Source organism: Elephantulus edwardii, unplaced genomic scaffold (assembly GCF_000299155.1).
Source record: "Elephantulus edwardii isolate Elephantulus edwardi_28Jun2011 unplaced genomic scaffold, EleEdw1.0 scaffold00369, whole genome shotgun sequence".
Taxonomy (NCBI): domain Eukaryota; kingdom Metazoa; phylum Chordata; class Mammalia; order Macroscelidea; family Macroscelididae; genus Elephantulus; species Elephantulus edwardii.
In genome coordinates this window covers 112,089-129,336 of record NW_006400119.1, presented here as the reverse complement: position 1 = coordinate 129,336, position 17,248 = coordinate 112,089, and the positions used below count along the sequence as shown (strand labels likewise).

The 17,248-nt window shown below is 37.1% G+C and overlaps 1 protein-coding gene across 1 annotated transcript; it reads right to left on the bottom strand.

Annotated features, from left to right (window-relative positions):
- Nucleotides 1-11,455: 11,455 nt before the first annotated feature.
- Nucleotides 11,456-11,819, bottom strand: LOC102855905 (transmembrane protein 258-like). Its single transcript, XM_006902102.1, has one exon. It carries the CDS (start codon nt 11,817-11,819, stop codon nt 11,580-11,582), a length of 240 nt encoding a protein of 79 aa, XP_006902164.1. The 3' UTR covers nt 11,456-11,579.
- Nucleotides 11,820-17,248: the final 5,429 nt, after the last annotated feature.

Below are 17,248 nucleotides of genomic sequence, written 5' to 3'. Positions count from 1 at the left end.
GAGCAATGGTGTCTCTTTGGAGACTAAGGTGCATCTGATACAGGCCATGGTCTTTGCTATCACTTGTTATGCATCAGAGAGTTGGACAGTGACTAAGGAGGATAGAAAAAGAATTGATGCCTTTGAACTGTGGTGCTGGAGAAGAGTATTGAGGGTACCATGGACTGCTAGGAAAACAAACAGATTCATCCTGGAAAGGGCCAAACCGGGCTGCTCCTTGGAGGAAAGGATTCTAAGGCTCTGTCTACCATACTTTGGACATGTTGCAAGGAGGGACAGGTCCTTGGAGAGGGACATCATGCTTGGTTGGGTGGACGGACAACACAGAAGGGAAAGGCCCCATATGAGGTGGATTTATTCAGTGGTTGGGGTAATCGGGATGGGTGTATCGGAGATGGTGTGATTGGCACAGGACAGAGCAGAGTTTAGAGATGTTGTACATAGGGTCACTATGAGTCGCAGGCGACTCGACGGCACATAACAATAACAACAACAACCCTAATAATCTTCAAAACAATTATGATGTGCAGAATAGTCAAACAATTATTGTATCTTTTTAATAGATTAATAAATTGATATTTAAAATATCTTCATAACTCACAGAACCCACAACCACTGATGTCAAGTGTATCTGATTCCATTGCTTATATACTCATTGCTTATACTTCTTTGTCTGCTGTAAAACTATTATCAGCACAGGGGTTGGTGACAAGTGTGGTCTCTGACCTCCACAAATTGCACAAAGGGAGGAAGAATTATCAAAACTCATTGTGGTAGCATTGGAATGAACTCAGAGCTGAGCCTCCTGTGGTTTTCCAAGGCAGTCAATGGTATGAAAGGAGACTATCTTTTCACCATGGAGTCACTGATAGATTTGAATCATCAGCGAAGCACAGCCTTTGGGTTAGCAAAGCAATACTATAGGTTATGCCACCAGAGCTCCTTCAAGGGAGAAGAGTCCCCATAAAAAACAACAATATCGCAAAAGCTCTTCCCTGTCTAGTCAGACACTCACTCCTGCACCTACTTCTATCAATTCTAATACAACATTCCCTCCCAGGGCTTTCTACTACCACTGGCCTGCTGTCGTGTCTGCTAATCCTTTGCAATGGCCAACAGAACTCATAGACCACGTTTACAACTATGGAGTTTATTAGGAAAGTTAACAAGCTGTCTCACATCAGTTTCTGCTGTTACCTCCATTTTTTATCTGCCTTGAACAGAAATCTCCAGTCTAAAAGGATGTATTGTACATCCTTGTTCTTTCTTTTTTAAATTGTGATTTGATGGTATGCTTACAAAGCATATTGGAGTTTCCCCCTAGTCATTCGTACATATTTTCTTCTATAATATTAATAACCATATACACAATGTATTCCATTTTGTCTTTCTCTTCACTCAATTAATATTTGTTGTTGTTATGTGCCATTGATTAGCCTGAAATTCATATTGACCCTATATGTACAATAGTTCTGAACCCTGCCCTATCCTGAGCTAGTCTTACTGACTTCAACACACCTACCACCTAGATAGTGTGTCAGTCCATCTCATCTGGCATCTTCCTATTCTGAGTTGTCTCTCCATCCTTCCAAGCATGATGTCCTTCTCCAAGGATTAGTCCTCCTGGGCACATGCCCAAAGTATGTGACACAGAGCTTCAAAGCCCTTGCCTCCAAGGAGAAACTTGGCTTCATCTCTCCAAGACAGAACTGTTTGTTCTCCTGACAGTCTATATTAGGCTCAATATTCTTCTCTAGCACCACAAATCAAAGACATCAATTCTTCTGTCATCCTTAAACATTATACAACTCTCTGATGCATAGCAAGTAATTGTGAAGACCATGCCTGGATCAATTACACATTAGTCCCTAGACTGATATCATTTTTTTTTAGCACTTTGGAGACATCCCTAACAACAAGCTTTCTCAATTCAATTTATCTTTTGATTTTCTAATGTTCATGCCAAGAATGTTGATTGTTGAACCAAACAAGCTGAAATTGTTAACAACCTCAATCTCATCTCCATCTATCATGGTGCTGCCAATAGGCCCAGTGGTAAGAATCTTTGTCTTCTTGATATTTAGCTTCAATCTATATTGAAGACTTGAGTCTTTTATCTTCTGCAGCAAATGCTTCAGGTCCTCCTCAGTTTCAGCAAACAAGGTTGTGTCATCTTCATGACTCAAGTTGTTGATGAGTCTTCCTCCAATCCTGGTGCTACATTCCTCCTCATAATGTCCAGCCTCTTGAGTGATCTGTTCCACACAGATCGAAAATGTATGGAGACAGGATCAACTCCTGACGTACTCCTTTTACCATTTTGAACCATGAAATGTTTCCTTGTTCTGTTCTGAGGACCACTTCCTGGTCTAAGTACAGATTTTGCATGAATACAATCAGGTGTTTTGGAAATCCCATTCTTATCAAGGTTATCCATAATTTGTTGTGATCCACATAGTCAAATACCATAGTCCATGAAAACAGAGACATTCCTCTGGTACTCTGCTTTCAACCAAGATCCTTGTGACATAGACTATAATGCCTCTAAGTGCCACAGCCTCTTCTAAACCCAGCTTGTATTTCTGATAGTCCTGTATGTACTGTTCCAGTCTTTTTTAATAATCTTCAGTAGGATTCTGCTTACGTGTGATATTAGTAATATTGTTCAATAATTTCCACGCTCTGTAAGGTCACCTTTTCTTTTTTTGAATGGGAATAAATATATATTGCTTCCAGTCAGTTGGCCAAGTAGTTGTCCTCCAGATTTCTTGACACAACCTGGTGAGCCCATCCAGGGCCTCATCTGTTTGTTGAAATATGTCAATTGTTATTCCATCAATTCCTGGGGCCTTGTTTTTGGCCAATTCTTTCAGAGTAGCTTGAACTTCCTCCATCATCACCATTGCTTCTTAATCATATGTTGTTTCTTGAAATTCTTTTGTGTTACCCAATTCTTTTTGTTTGTTTGTTTGTTTTTAGTCACCCAATTCTTTCTGGTACATTGACTTCATGGTACATTGACTCTGTGTACTCCTTCTATCTTCTCCTTTTTAAAAAAATTGTGATTTTAACAAAAGTTTACGGAAAACTTGGATTTCCATTCATTCATTATTGAACATTTTCCTCCTCCCTCCCCCTCTCAGTTCACTTTTCTCTTAAAAAAATTCATTCATTGTTGTACAGTTTCCTCCCTCCTCCCCACCCCAGTCCACTTTGTGTGCACCTCTTATTCTTGACTGTTCCATCTTGTTTTGATGCTTCATAGGTCATTCAACACTCTGCCCATAGCATCCTTAAGTATTGTGACTTGAGGCTTGAATTGTTTTTCAGTTCCTTCAGCTTAAGAAATGCTGACCAAGTACAGCCCTTTTGAATTTCTGACTCTGGATCTTTTCATATTTCATTATAATACTTTGTTTTGTCTTTCCAAGCTGCTCTCTGAAATTTTCTGTTCAGGTCCTTAACCTCCTGCTCTCTTCCCTTTGCTTTGGCTTCTTGGCAATCTAGTGCAATAAGAAGAATTATTAGTTTACTACTCTTTTTGGTAACCATATTAGAATGGTTTTCTCTATATGTAAATCTTTCTCTTTTTTTTAACAATGATCTTATACAGTATACAGTATTTGTCCTATTGTTATTGATTTATTTTACTCAAAATAATGTCTTTCATTCTTGATGGGTGGGAGATTGCCATTTTCTATCTCTGAACCTGCACAATTTGAGCCTAATGGTAGGCAAAACGACCACTTGCTGATTAATATTCTATATACTTTGCTGGCATGTTCCCACCCAAAAGTTGCTATTTACATCATCCATATTATTCATTTATTCCAAATGACTCATGTAGCAAAATTCAAAGCCAATGGCTAAAAGAACTGTTTTGAGACACACCTATTTTAGAAATAAAAATTGGATTAGCTCTACTCTGTTCTTGTCTACACTGCATATTTTCCTGGTGTGGCTTTTTTTTACTGGAAACTATATTTGAATTGTTCTGCAGACTTGTTTTTAACTTGCAGGCAGAATGTAAAATGATTGCAGGAAATTGTATGGCCCTGTTTAATACATTGTTTCAGTCCTAAACAGGATTGGAGCATGTGAAAGCCCTAAATACTGATACTCTGGTGTGCCTCTCCAGAGCTTACTTACGAAGTCAAATGTGGTCTGAGTTATATGTTTGTGCATGTGTGTGTTTTAGCTTTTCATCATTAAATTATTTTTAAATTAAATTGTAATATCATTGATTTAATGCAAAAGTAAGTTATGCTCTTGTATCAGAGTTAGATGAACCAGATTATGAAAGTTTTAGTGGATGCAGGGTGCTAAGAGTCTTAATACATATCACATTTTCTATAAAAAGGTGTTCCACATATTCTACAACAGAGAAAAATGAGTTCACAAATTTAGTTGTTCAATAATCCATATAAAATATTGTTGATTTTATATAATTAAAAGCCAACTTTTACCAATTTTGCTTTAAACAGTTTACACTTTTACTTTTTTAAAATAAATATTATCATTATAAATTAACAATAGAAAGATGTCATAAAATTAAATTTAATAACAAGAAGACAAATATTCAGAAAACAGCTGTATTTTATTTTTAGGTAGATTTTTAATCTCTAACATGTTATAATTGAAAACATTTCTTCCATTGTGTCTATCTGTGTCTCTGTCTGTTTCTCTGTGTGAAAGGATGTATTTTCTTTGTAGGTAGATCTTTAATCTCTAACATGTTATAATTAAAAACATTTTTTCTATTCTTTACTCATACATATTTGCCAATTATTTTTTTTCAAAATTATGCTGACAAACAATAGCTACTTTCAAGCAAAATAAGGATAATGAATCAAATTTTTAAAAATAATTTTATGGTTAGAGTGTCTTTAAATTCTTCAAGGGTAAAAATAACTGTTCTATTGTAGTTTGTTGTCCTTAAATTTAGGAGTATATGCAAAGCTATTTTGACATTTGGAAACATGTATTGCATTTTATCCTGTATTATGGAACCATTCATGTTTACATAAGTAAAATTGGCCTTTCCTGAATCTGTAAACTTTGTTCTCATGTAAGAATGAAATTGTTATTGTCACTGGTCCAGACGGGGACTTCTGCAGACTACTCTTAGGGATGAGAATTTATACATGAGAACATTAAATGCTATATGTATAAAAAAAAAGAATGAAATTGTTACACTTCTCTTTAAAGCATTAATTTTATAAAACATAATGTATGGGAATAATGCTATAAAAGACAATATGAATAGAGGGATGTGCGAAACAACATATGTAAACAAAACACTAAGTATATGAATTTTGTATGCAAACCAATATGAAATGAAAATAATTTTTTAAAAAGTATTGCATTTAAGTCATCAAGATCACCTCAAGTTAATTTTCTTTCCTCATCTTTTTAATTGTGATTTTAGTGAAAATTTACAGAAATTATGGTTTTTCGTTCTTGTCTGTTTTTATCCTGTATGTCCACATTCTTTGTTGTTGTTGTTGTTACATGCCATCAAGTCGTAACGTGTAGTGACCCTCTGAAAAACAGATCTATACCTTGCCCTATCCTGTGCCATTCTTATCATCTCTGACATACTTCAGCCCATTGCTGCAGACACTGTTTAAATCCAAATCCTCTCTTCTGCTGACTCTAACTTTCCAAGCCTGGTGACCCTTTCCAAAGAACAGCCCCTTTCAGAAACATGCCCCAAACAACTATGAGATATCATTTCATCCCAGTCAGAATAGCAAAATTTAACAGAATAGCAAGCAACAAATGCTGGCGAGGTTGTGGAAAACCTGGAACCCTTATTCACTGTTGGTGGGAGTGTAAAATGGTGCGACTACTGTGGAAGGCAGTGGTATGGCGCTTTCTCAAAAAGTTGCAAATAGAGATACCATTTGACCCAGCAATTCCACTACTGGGAATATACCCCAAAGAGACCATAACTGACATCCAAGCAGATATATGCACACCCATGTTTATCGTGACTTTGTTCAAAATAGCAAGGAGTTGGAAACAACCTAAGTACCCATCAACAAATAAATGGATAGAGAAGATGTGGTATATTCACACAATGGAATACTAGGCTGCATTGAAAAATAAGGAACTCATGCAATATTATTCAAAATGGGTGACTCTGAAGGATATTATACTGAGTTAAGTATCTCAGTCACAAAAGGACAAATACTGCATAGTGCCACTGTTGTAAAACAGGACTGACCTCAGGTTTGGGGGGAGACTGAGAAAGATGGGTTCAATAATGTATACTGCATTGAAACAGATGAGGGAGAAATCTGTTTAAAGGGGATATATGATTAGGTATTTTTGTCATGACAGGAGTCCACAGTGCAGGCTATATAGTGGAGTGAACCTGGGGGATGGGATTGTAAAATATTGAAAGAATTTTTCTTTTACTTTTCCAAGAGGAGAGTGTACTGGGGGGAGGGGTGAGTGAGGAGAAAAAGTACAACAATGAATGAATGGAAATCCAAAGTCTCTGTAAATTTTCATTGAAATTAATAATAAAAAATATAAAAAAAGGAAAGATGCCCAAAGTATGTGAGATGAAGCTTCATTATCCTTGCCTCTAAGAAGAACTCTGGCAGCACCTTCTCCAAGACATACATGTTTGTGCTTGTGGCTGTCCGTGGGATATTCCGTATTCTTCTTCAAAGCACTATTCAAAGATATCCATTATTCTGTCTTTAAATTAATTTTCATTCATTGTCCAAGTCTCAGAAGCATACACTGTAATTGAAAAAAATCATGACTTGAATCAGGTACACCTTGGTCTTTAAACTGACATCATTGGTATGAAAGTCTTTTGAGAGGTCTCTGACAGCATTTTCTCCCAAAAGCAATACTTTTCCTGATTGTTGGTACTGAAAGTGTTGATTGTGGATCCAAGTAGGAGGAAATAGTTGACAAATTGAATCTTTTCTTCATCTGTCAGGATTTTGCCTATTGGCCCAGCAGTGAGGAATTTTGTTTTCTTGATGTTGAGGTGTAATCATATTGAAAGCTATAGTCCTTGATCTTCTGCAGCAGTGTTTCAAGTTCTCATCACTTTGAGCAAGCAAAAGTGTGTTGTCTGCATAGCATAGGTTATTAATGAGTTTTCTTCCAATCCTGATGCCACATTCTTCTTCATAAAGTCCAGTTTTTAAATTAATTTGCTTAGCATACAAACTGAATAGATACAGAGAAAGGAAACAGCCCTGACACATACCTTTCTTTATTTTAAACCATGAAGTTTCCCCTTGCTCTGTCCAGACAACAACTTCTTGGTCTAGGTATAGATTTTGCATGAGTACAACTACGTGTTCTGATGCTCCTATTCTTCTCAGTGTTAGCCATAGCTTCTTGTGAGCCACACAGTCAAATGCCTTTGCCTAGTTAGTGAAGCGCAAATAGATATTATTCTGGTATTATCTGCTTTCAACCAAGATCCATCTGATATCAACTATGATATCCCTGATTCACTGGCCACTTCTAAAACCAGCTTTAATTTCTGGCAGTTCTCTTTCAATGTACTGTTGTAGCCATTTTGGGATGATCTTCAGCAATATTTTACATGGATGTGGTAGTAATGATATTGTTGGGTAATTTCCACATTCTGTTGGACCTTTTTTTCTTGGGAATGGAATAAATAGGGATCTCTTCCAGTCAGTTGACCAGGTAGCTATCTTCCAAATTTCCTGGCACAGACTAGTGAGCATGGCTAGTGTTGCATCTGTTAATTGAAACATGCCAATTTGTATCCTATCTATTCCTTGCATCTAATTTTTTGCCAATGTTTTCAATGCAGCTTAAACTTCTTTATTGTATGCTACTTCTTGAAATATTTCAGTGTCAACCATCCTTTTTGACACAGTGGTTCTGTATATACCCTCTGTCTTCTTTTAATGTTTCCAGGATCATCCAGGATTTCTCTCATGGTATTTCTCCATATTGCAGCTCAAGTCTTGAATTTGGGTTTTAGCTCTTTCAGCTTCAGAAATGCCAAAACAAGTCTTTTCATTTTCCAATTGCAGTTCTTTGTACATTCCATTATAGTACTTTGCTTTGTCTATTGGAGCTGCCTTTTAAAATCTTCTGTTCATCTCTTTTGCTTCAGCCTCTCGTCCCTTTGTTTTGGCTTTTTGAGGCTGTAGCACCTTTTTTCAGAGTCTCTTTGACATCCATTTGGTCTTTTCTTTCTCCTCTGTAATGATCTTTCACTCTTTTCATGAATGATATCTTTGACATCATTCCACAATTCATCTGGTCTTTCATAATTAGCATTCAATAATAAAAACTGGTCTTGAGATAATTTTTAAGTTCAGGATATAGATTGAAGGTCATATTTTTAGGGTTTTTTTACTTATTTTAGCTGCAACTTCAATTTGAATTTGCATATGAGTAATTGATTGTCTGTTCCACAGTCACCACTTGGCCTATTTTTAGACAGCTGATAATGTGCTTCTTTAACGATTCTTTCCACAGATGTAGTCAATCTGATTCCCATGCTGCCCATCAGGTAAGCTCCATGTGTACAATCACTATCTATGTTTCTTAAAAAAAATTAATGAATAAATTATTGAGTGTGTAAAATCAGTCATTCTATCTGAATAGCTAGCGAATTTACAAAAATGCAGAATCATGGAGAAGCAGCAACTACTGACTCTGGGAAGTACAGCTGGGTGCCTACAAGTGAAAAGTCTTATAGAAAGGAAGAGTTTAACCACAGAAGAACAAAGCTGTAAAGAAAAGTAAGGCACTGAGTTCACTCCTGGACACACTATAGATCCATTTCAGAAGGAAAGGGAATATTAGCAACAGTGAGACAGGAACACCGACCACACTTCTTATTATTTTATCGCTTTTCACTGATATAATTAAATGATATTGATTCTTTTAATCATAATGTTAAATTATCACAATTATACATTTCTAAAAACTGATTTTTTGTGGGATTTTTCCATGTGGATTTAAAGTTCTTTTTTATTGTTCATTTATTTATGCACACTTTCCTCCTTGTCCCCAATTCCTTTTGTAAGACTACTAATTTTCATGTACATGGTTTCTAATAATCTATTCCTTTCAGTAGGCATTCCTTTCACTCATTCCACTGCATCGTTCCTTATCTACCCATTCTTTTCCTGCTTTTCCCTCCTTCACCCCCATCTTGATCCTATTATTACAATTATGATCTTATGCTGTATTTGTCCTTTGTGACTGAGATATTTCACTCAATCTAATGTCTTGCACACTCATCTACTGTTTCTGAAGGATTTTGTGGCTTAAAAAATGGAAATATCTAAAGATATGGAATGAAAGTTCAAGATTAATAGCTTAAATTTAAATTTCAGTGAGTCAATTTATTGAAGTTGTTTCCACAATAAATTTTACGGAAGTTAAAGTACATATAGTTTTCTAAGTACATGGGAATATCAAGCAAGGGTCTAGCCAATCTCATCTCATCACACAAAAATTCAAATTCAAATGATTCTTTAATCAAGGTGGAGCAGATGGTCCTACGAAAATAACCTGGCTGAACTCAAGCAACTTGAGGTCTTGTGTTTATTAGTTTGGTTTGGTTTTTCTTGCTTCCCTAAAAGGATGACGTTAATACATGCCTGAGTATTGTTGCTGCTATTGTGTACTGTGGAGTTGGAACCGACCCATAGCTTACCCTCGAGCAGGTTTTCAGAGGCAGTTCACACAGGAAAAGATTGCCCCTCCTTCTCCCGTGGAGCGGCTGGTGTCCTCAAAACATGTGCCTTTGGGATTGCAGAGCAGCTTCTTGTCACTAGGCCACTAGAGCTCCCTGAGTAAATATGCCTTTACATAATTCCCTATTCTTTAGTATCGTTCATATTTAATGTTTATTATCAACTTAAATAATAGAATAAGATGATATAGTTGTAAATGGTTTCAATAACACTTCATAGATTGTATAATTACTAACAACAAAATTATTTTGTAAAAATCCTCCTCCATTGACTTGCAGTATTATTAGTAACTAAGCAGAAGCTTTCCCCTCTCTTTCTTTTCCTCTCATTAGCAGTTCATTATCAGATGAGTTACGATATAGGCTCACAATTGTTAATCATCACAATATTGTAGCTAAAACATCAGAAAATTTGACAAAATGAGTGACTATTTAAGCACGTGCAGCAATTAAAAAACCCCTATGTGTTGATAGTAGATGCAGATGAAGCCACAGGATTTGAAGTAGCACTATAGTTCGGTAATAATAGCTCTGACCATAGTGCTTAAGAAGGTTCATAAAGTGAAGCAGCACAGAGTTAGTTTTTTAGAAATTAATACATATTTTATAACATAAATGACAATGCTGTTGTTGTCAGGTGCCATTAAGAATGATCCATAAAGGTCCTATGAATAGCAGATCTGAACCCTGTCCTGTCCTGTGCCATCCTCACAATTTCTGACATACCTGACCCCATTGGCTTAGGGTGAAGGGAACATCATAATATGTTGATCAAGATGAACTGGGTGAAATAAATATATTAATTATGTGAAACTATTGTAATTATCTTACAATGGGTTCAAGAAATTACAATAGATTTATGTAACTAATTTATAACATCTTTGTAAAATTCTCTTCACCCAATTTACCTGTTTTTTAATTTTTTATTACCATCTTCCACCCTGGTTAATACTGTCTGTGTGTAAACTTTCCTTAGATTTTTAGAATAGTAGTCTGTTACAGTAATTGTCCTTCTCTGACTTGTTTGGCTTAGCCTATTGTGCTGAATTCTGTTTTGTGGTATTGCTGACTGTATTGTTCAGCAATATACTCCTTGTGCTGAGTTCATTTTTGTTTATGGATATTCATATCACTTTCTTCATGGTAGTTGTTTTAATGTTTTCTAAAACTTTATCATTTCCCTCTTTTAAATTTTGATGAGAAAGTTGACTAATTTCCTTGGAAATTTGCCTGTAAGTTGCTATTTTATCCCTAAGTCTAAAAGTGAACTCACTTTCTCATTGTAATCTCCCTGGTGACTGTCTCCTGGATTTCTGAGGCTGTAAATCTTTACAGGAAGAGACTTTCTATTTTCTCCCCAGGTGAAGCTGGTGGTTTAGAATTGTTGACTTCTCTGTTAGCAGTCCCAACCTTATTAGGCAAAAAACCCAACTCATTGTCATTGAGGTGCAGCCAACTCATAGGTGACTATCAAGTTTACAAGGTTATAAATCTCAGGGAAGGGAAGAAGATTGCTCATCTTTCCCTAGAGAAGCAGCTGGTGGATTTCAACCACTAGATAGGTGCTGCCTTGGAGTCAGAGGTGTAACTCCCTATGGACTACCACTAGATCTCCCTCTAGATAAGTATTCAATTCAAACTCATTCTCAGCAAGCAGGAGCGGACTCATAGCTGACCCTCGAGCAGGTGTGTTGTTTTTTGTTTTGTTTTGTTTTTGTTTTTTTTAACCGTCACACACCTGTCTTTATTGTGGGGCAGAAGGTGGGACGCTTCCAGCACTAGTTAATAAAAAAAGTAAAAAATACTAATTTACAAAAGCAGGGATTCAGTGAAGCTGTCAGATGCATACCCTCGGCAGTCATACATAGATTCCGACCCAGAGCAGCAGGAAGAGGACCCCGAAGCCCATGAAGAGTGAGGCCACCAAGGAGATGAGCAGCTCTTTGTAGATGTCCCGTGTGTACTTGGTAGAGATTACCTCGTAAACGAAGAACCAGGCGGTGAAGAACATGCCAATGGCCAACAGCACCACGGTCAGATGGGGGAAGACAGCCGGGTTCACCGGGCTGGTGTATCTGCTCATGGCCTCGAGCTCCATTTTGCCGGGTTCTGAGCAAGCCGCTGCTTTGCCCGAGCAGGTGTTTTTGAGGTTCTTCGTTGTGCAGTAAAAGATAGGCTTTCTTCCTGAGAAGCAAGCAAAAATCAGGTATGGGCTGGACTATATTCCTTCTAGAGATTCCAGAGGAGAATCTGTGTCTTTACTTTTGCCAGTTTTCAGAGACTACTCTTATCTATCCCCTTGAAATGTGACCCTTCCTTCATCTTCAAAGCACATCATCCCAAGACCCTGCCCGTGTCATGATATTTGTCCCGATTTTGACATAAATAAAACAAGAAAAATGTATCTTCACCAATGGATCAATAAGCAACATTAAGTAATGAAGAAAAGAGTGAAGAAATAAAAGATTTCCTTTTACATGGACTCACACCTATGGAAGCAACAGACAAGAAATCAAACAGAAGAGAGGGAAGGTGCAAAAATTTGCAAAAAAGATAATAGACACAGGTTAATATAGTGAAGGACAAGCCAATATACAATAAATATGTCATCAGTACTATATATCACTAATAAAAATGACAACACAATGACATATAGAGTTAATGGAAATCTAAATTATAGGGAGGAAGTAAGAAATAAAATAAAATGTGAGTTAATGGTTGAATTAAAATCTATTTTGTAAACTTTTACTCAAATTACAAGTGAAAAAACAGAAATCAATCCACTTTATGCTGCCAAGGACCTCTCAAAATTGTTAGAGAGTAAGGATGTCACTTTAAAGAAAAAAGTACACTAGTGTCATGATATTTTCAATTCTTTCATATGCTTGTGAGAATTGGGCAATGAATAAGGAACACTTAACAAGAATTGATGCCTTTGAACTGTGATGTTGGTAAAAAAATATTGAATGTATACCATGGACTACCAAAACCCAAACACACCTCTCTTGGGAGAAGTCCAGCAAGAGTGCTTCTTAGAAGCAAGAATGAATGGTAAGACTGTCTACTTAGTTCAAGCATGTTATAAGGAGGGACCAGTCGTTGGAGAAGAACATCATGTTTGGAAAAGCAGTTGTTGCTGTTGTTAGGTGCTATCAAGTAGAGTATGACTCATAGCAACTGAACCCTGTTCTGTCTGTGCCATCCTCACAAACTCGGACATACTTGAGTCCATTCTTGCAGTCACTGTGTCAATCCATCTGGTTAAGGACATTTCTCTCTTTCACTGACTTTCCACCCTTGTAAGCATGATACCCCTCTCCAGGAATAGTCTCTTCTAGGAACATGCCAAAGTATGTGGGATGAAGCTTCATCCTCTTGGCCTTCATGGAGCACTTTGGCTGCACCTTCTCCAATATATGTTTGTCCTTTTAGCAGTCCATGGGATAGTCAATACTCTTCCACCACCACAGCTCGACGGCATCAATTCCTCTTCTGTCATTCTTGTTCATTGTCCAGCTCTCAGATGCATAGCAAGTGATTTAAAAGACCATGAATCAGGCACATTTTAGTAAAGTGTCAGTGAAAGAGAGGAGTATTCTTAATGAAATGGATTGACAAAGTGATCGAAACAAAGAGATTAAGCATATCAGAGATTGGGTATGGTACAAAATTAGGAAGAGTTTCAATTTGTTGTACACAGCATCCACATGAACTGGAGCCAAGTGTGAAGCAATTAGCAACAATCTCTCTCTTACAAAGATCCTTGATTGTGTTGGATTTATTTGCATAATTCAGGATAATTTCTCATTTGCAAAATGTTTGCCACATAAGACAAACCTTTCACCTCCACCAACCAGCCATAGGTACTATAGATTAGAATATGAATATCTTTGCAAGGCTATTGCTTTATCCATCACACTTTATAAAAACAAAGACATTTTTCTCAAAAATTTTACTGGTTCATTTAAAGTGATTGCGAAATTTTTTACAAAATCTCAACCAGAATACAAACTGTAAACAACAAATATTAAATGATTAATTGTTATCTGTCTCTCTTGTGTTTTGTTTACAGACAGACCATGCATTTGTGTCAGACTCAAAATAATCTAGGAGATAGATTAATCCATAGGTTTATCTTTCTTTTACCCTTTTGTGACCTTTTCTTATACCATGACCACATTTTTTATCTGATAAAATGTCTTCAAAATATTGTTTCATATTTAGTTCTGTTAGAGTTCATGGTGTTCACATTTCTTCATTGTTTGAAGTTAAATGCTGTGCTAAACTTTACTGAAAATACATTAATCAAAGCTATTGAATATTCAAAGAAATTAATGTAAAATAAATAACAAAAGTGATCTTTTAAAATAATTTATCATATTTTCTTACTTATATTATGGATGCAGGGCTTTCTATGCCTTTACAACATGGTCCAAATGGTACATAAAAATAGAATGATTTCTAGTTTGAGTACATCCTGAGTTTGGAACCAAAAATTTATGACCAATTCATTTTTGCATAGCTATACAGGTTAATTGTCAAGAAGGGCATATTTCCTCATGTACAAAAGGAATTTGCCATCTTTTGCTGTTAATATTGCGATATCCAATGACATGAAATTTGCATCTGCTGCCTTACAGAATACATAGTGGAAAAACATTCAGTTATAATAATCTGTGTAATGAGGGACACTATCTGCAAGGATGAACATGATTAACAAACTAGGGCTATAACTCAGCCAAAAAAACCTCCCAAAAGACAGCAAAGCAGTTGTTTGTCAACTTATCCTGAAAGCAAATCACAGGAGTAATTTTTTTTTTAACTAGCCCAACATGAATCCATGTTTATTAAGGGGTTGAATATGCCATGTCTTGCAGGTGCTCTTTTGTAACACGAGAATATTAATTAAATCTTTGTACAGATCCAGTCACTAATTACTATTTAGCTCCACCAGTTCCATCTTGGAGCCTTTATGTGCTGCTGGGTTTTTTTTCTGCACAGCCAACCTCCTTTCTATTTTGCTTTTTCCTTTCTTTAGCATGTCTGTAGCCACTCTCTCTGGTGTAGCTTATGTTCCCCAGCCTTCACAGAACCTCTGCTGCATGATGGGTATTACTTTGATCCCATTGAAATTCTGTTTACAAAATTCTCTCTTCACCTCCACCCACCGACCAGCATTTTCATGTTGTTCCCAATGATTTCTTGCCAACATTCTAGTTTCCTGGGAAACTTTATGAATTCATTTTTCTGAACTATATAATCTTGGCAGAAATAACTATCATATTGGTAGACAGGCTTGTTTCATTTAGAAAAAAATGTAGAGAATGGTTTAATCCAAAGGAAGGAATGTAATTGTGCACAAGTTTTCTAGCTAGAAGAACCATTTTCTTAAAATGCAGAGCAGGGATTCCAGCGGCAGGAATCTGAGGTATAAGGGTCCTTCATTAGGAGCTCTGGTGGCCTAGTTGGTAGGAAGTTGCACCATGAACCTAAAAGTAGCACTTCAAATCCACAAACTGCTCCATGGAAGAAAAACAGACAATCTGTACAATTTGTAGACTCGGAAAATCCACTGAAGAGTCAACTATGAGCCAATTTCTACTGGACTGCAATGAGTTGAGTTGGATCAGGTTTCTGGGCTTGTGATTTTTTTTTCTTTTTTAGAAGTCCTCTTTTTCTTTCTTTTTTTTTTTTTTTAATATATTCAGTAATTTGAGTTTCTGGCCCACATTCTTCTCCTGTTCTGCCAGAGTTTACCCACTGTGGCCCTAATTGTTGTTGTGTAACATTGAATGGGCACCCACTGTTTGTTGACCCTCCAGCAGGTTTTCAGACAAAATAAATCACTTGGGAGGAGACTGCCCAACTTTCTTTCTATAGAGTATCTGGTGGATTCAAACTGTGTGCTCCAGGGTTGACAGTGCAATTCCTTACCACTAAGCCCCCTGGGCCCCCTGTAAGCCTGTAGATCTTCAGGGAGCAGACTGCCCATCATTCTTTCAAGGAGCTGCTGGTAGATTTGAACCACTAAAGAAGTGCAGCCTTTTAGTTAGTAACTCAACACGCTATGGACTATGCTACAGCACCTCTCTACAGTTACTGCTTCATCGTTTAAATAAATCCTGTGCTATCTAAGCAAGTAGCAGGAATGATTTCAGGATCTGCTAAATTATTTGTCCTTGAATATATCTCTGACTCACATTCAGAAGCTGTTATATACCATTAAGTCAGAACCAATCCATAGGTGAGCCTCCCACCATGTTTTCAGTGGCAGTAAAGAGTTTTTTATGATAACACAAGGATGATGAATCAGTGAATGACTTCTCCCATTGCATCAGGCCCCTTCTTTGTCCTTGTCAACAATTCCTGAGGCAGTTTTCTAAGTAATATTCAGTTACCAACATTCTTTGAAATGAAAGACAGATTTATGATTGCTTTACAATTTATAAAAGAGATTTATTTAGGGGACTAATTTTTGAGAGGAAAAAAAAATGAGTCTTCATTAAAGTTAACAAAACTGAAAATTTCCTACTATTGTCTGTTTGTTATGGTTTGTAGAACCATTGAAATCCTTGTACTTGTGAATATGGCCTTATTTATATATAAGGTTTCTGTGGATTGTATCAGTTAAATTAAAAGAAGGTCATCGCTCACTCACTCACTCATTGCCATGGACTCAAAACCAACCTCCATCGAGTTTTCAGGAGGCCAATCTTTCTCTTGGGGAGTTATCAGTGGATTCTTCCCACCAGAGAACCAACAACTTTGGGTTCACAGTGCAACTCCCTACAGGCTGTCCCACCAGAGCTTCCTGTTAAGTCTGGACAAAGGGGGCCAAAGAGAACAATGAAGAATTCAGAATTCAAATGCTGACAGCCTTATCTGCTGTTGATAAGAAGAGCAAATGCCCTTGCCTGTCTGAGCTAGCAAGTGGATCATGAATCAGGGTGGAATGTCCCTCCCTAAAGACTCTGTTATAAAAACTCTCCCCAATAAGTTCGCAGGGTGACTTCCCAATTCTGTATCCCCAGAATGAGGAACTTCACCCAGGAGCTCCCTTTCCCCCCCCTTTAATAAGCTACATTAAGCTTTCTCTCATTCTCTCTGATTTCTTCCATAAGCCCGCTAACTTAACACTTTCTACATGAAGTCATGTTGTTATAGCTGACTTTTTAGTGGGTTTTCAGAGGCAGTAAATGTCTTGGGAAGAGATTGCTTTCTTCCTCCCTCAGAGCAGCAGGTGGATTCAAATGAGTGTTGCCCTTTTTAAAGAAGAGACACAGAGATAAACAGAAGAAAGGCAAACAACTGCATGTGTAGGCAGACACAAAGTTACACTTGTTGTTGCTGTGCTGTTATGTGCCGTTGAGTCGTTTGCGACTCATAGCGACCCTATGCACAACAGTCCTAAACCCTGCTCTATCCTGCCCCAACCGCACTGCCTCTGACACACCCATCCCGATTACCCCGTCACTGAATCAATCCATCTCATAGAGGGTCTTCCCCTCCTGCGCTGTCCCTCCACCC

Coding starts and splice junctions, on each gene's coding strand:
- LOC102855905 (XM_006902102.1), bottom strand. CDS start 11,819: ATGGAGCTCGAGGCCATGAGCAGATACACCAGCCCGGTGAACCCGGCT.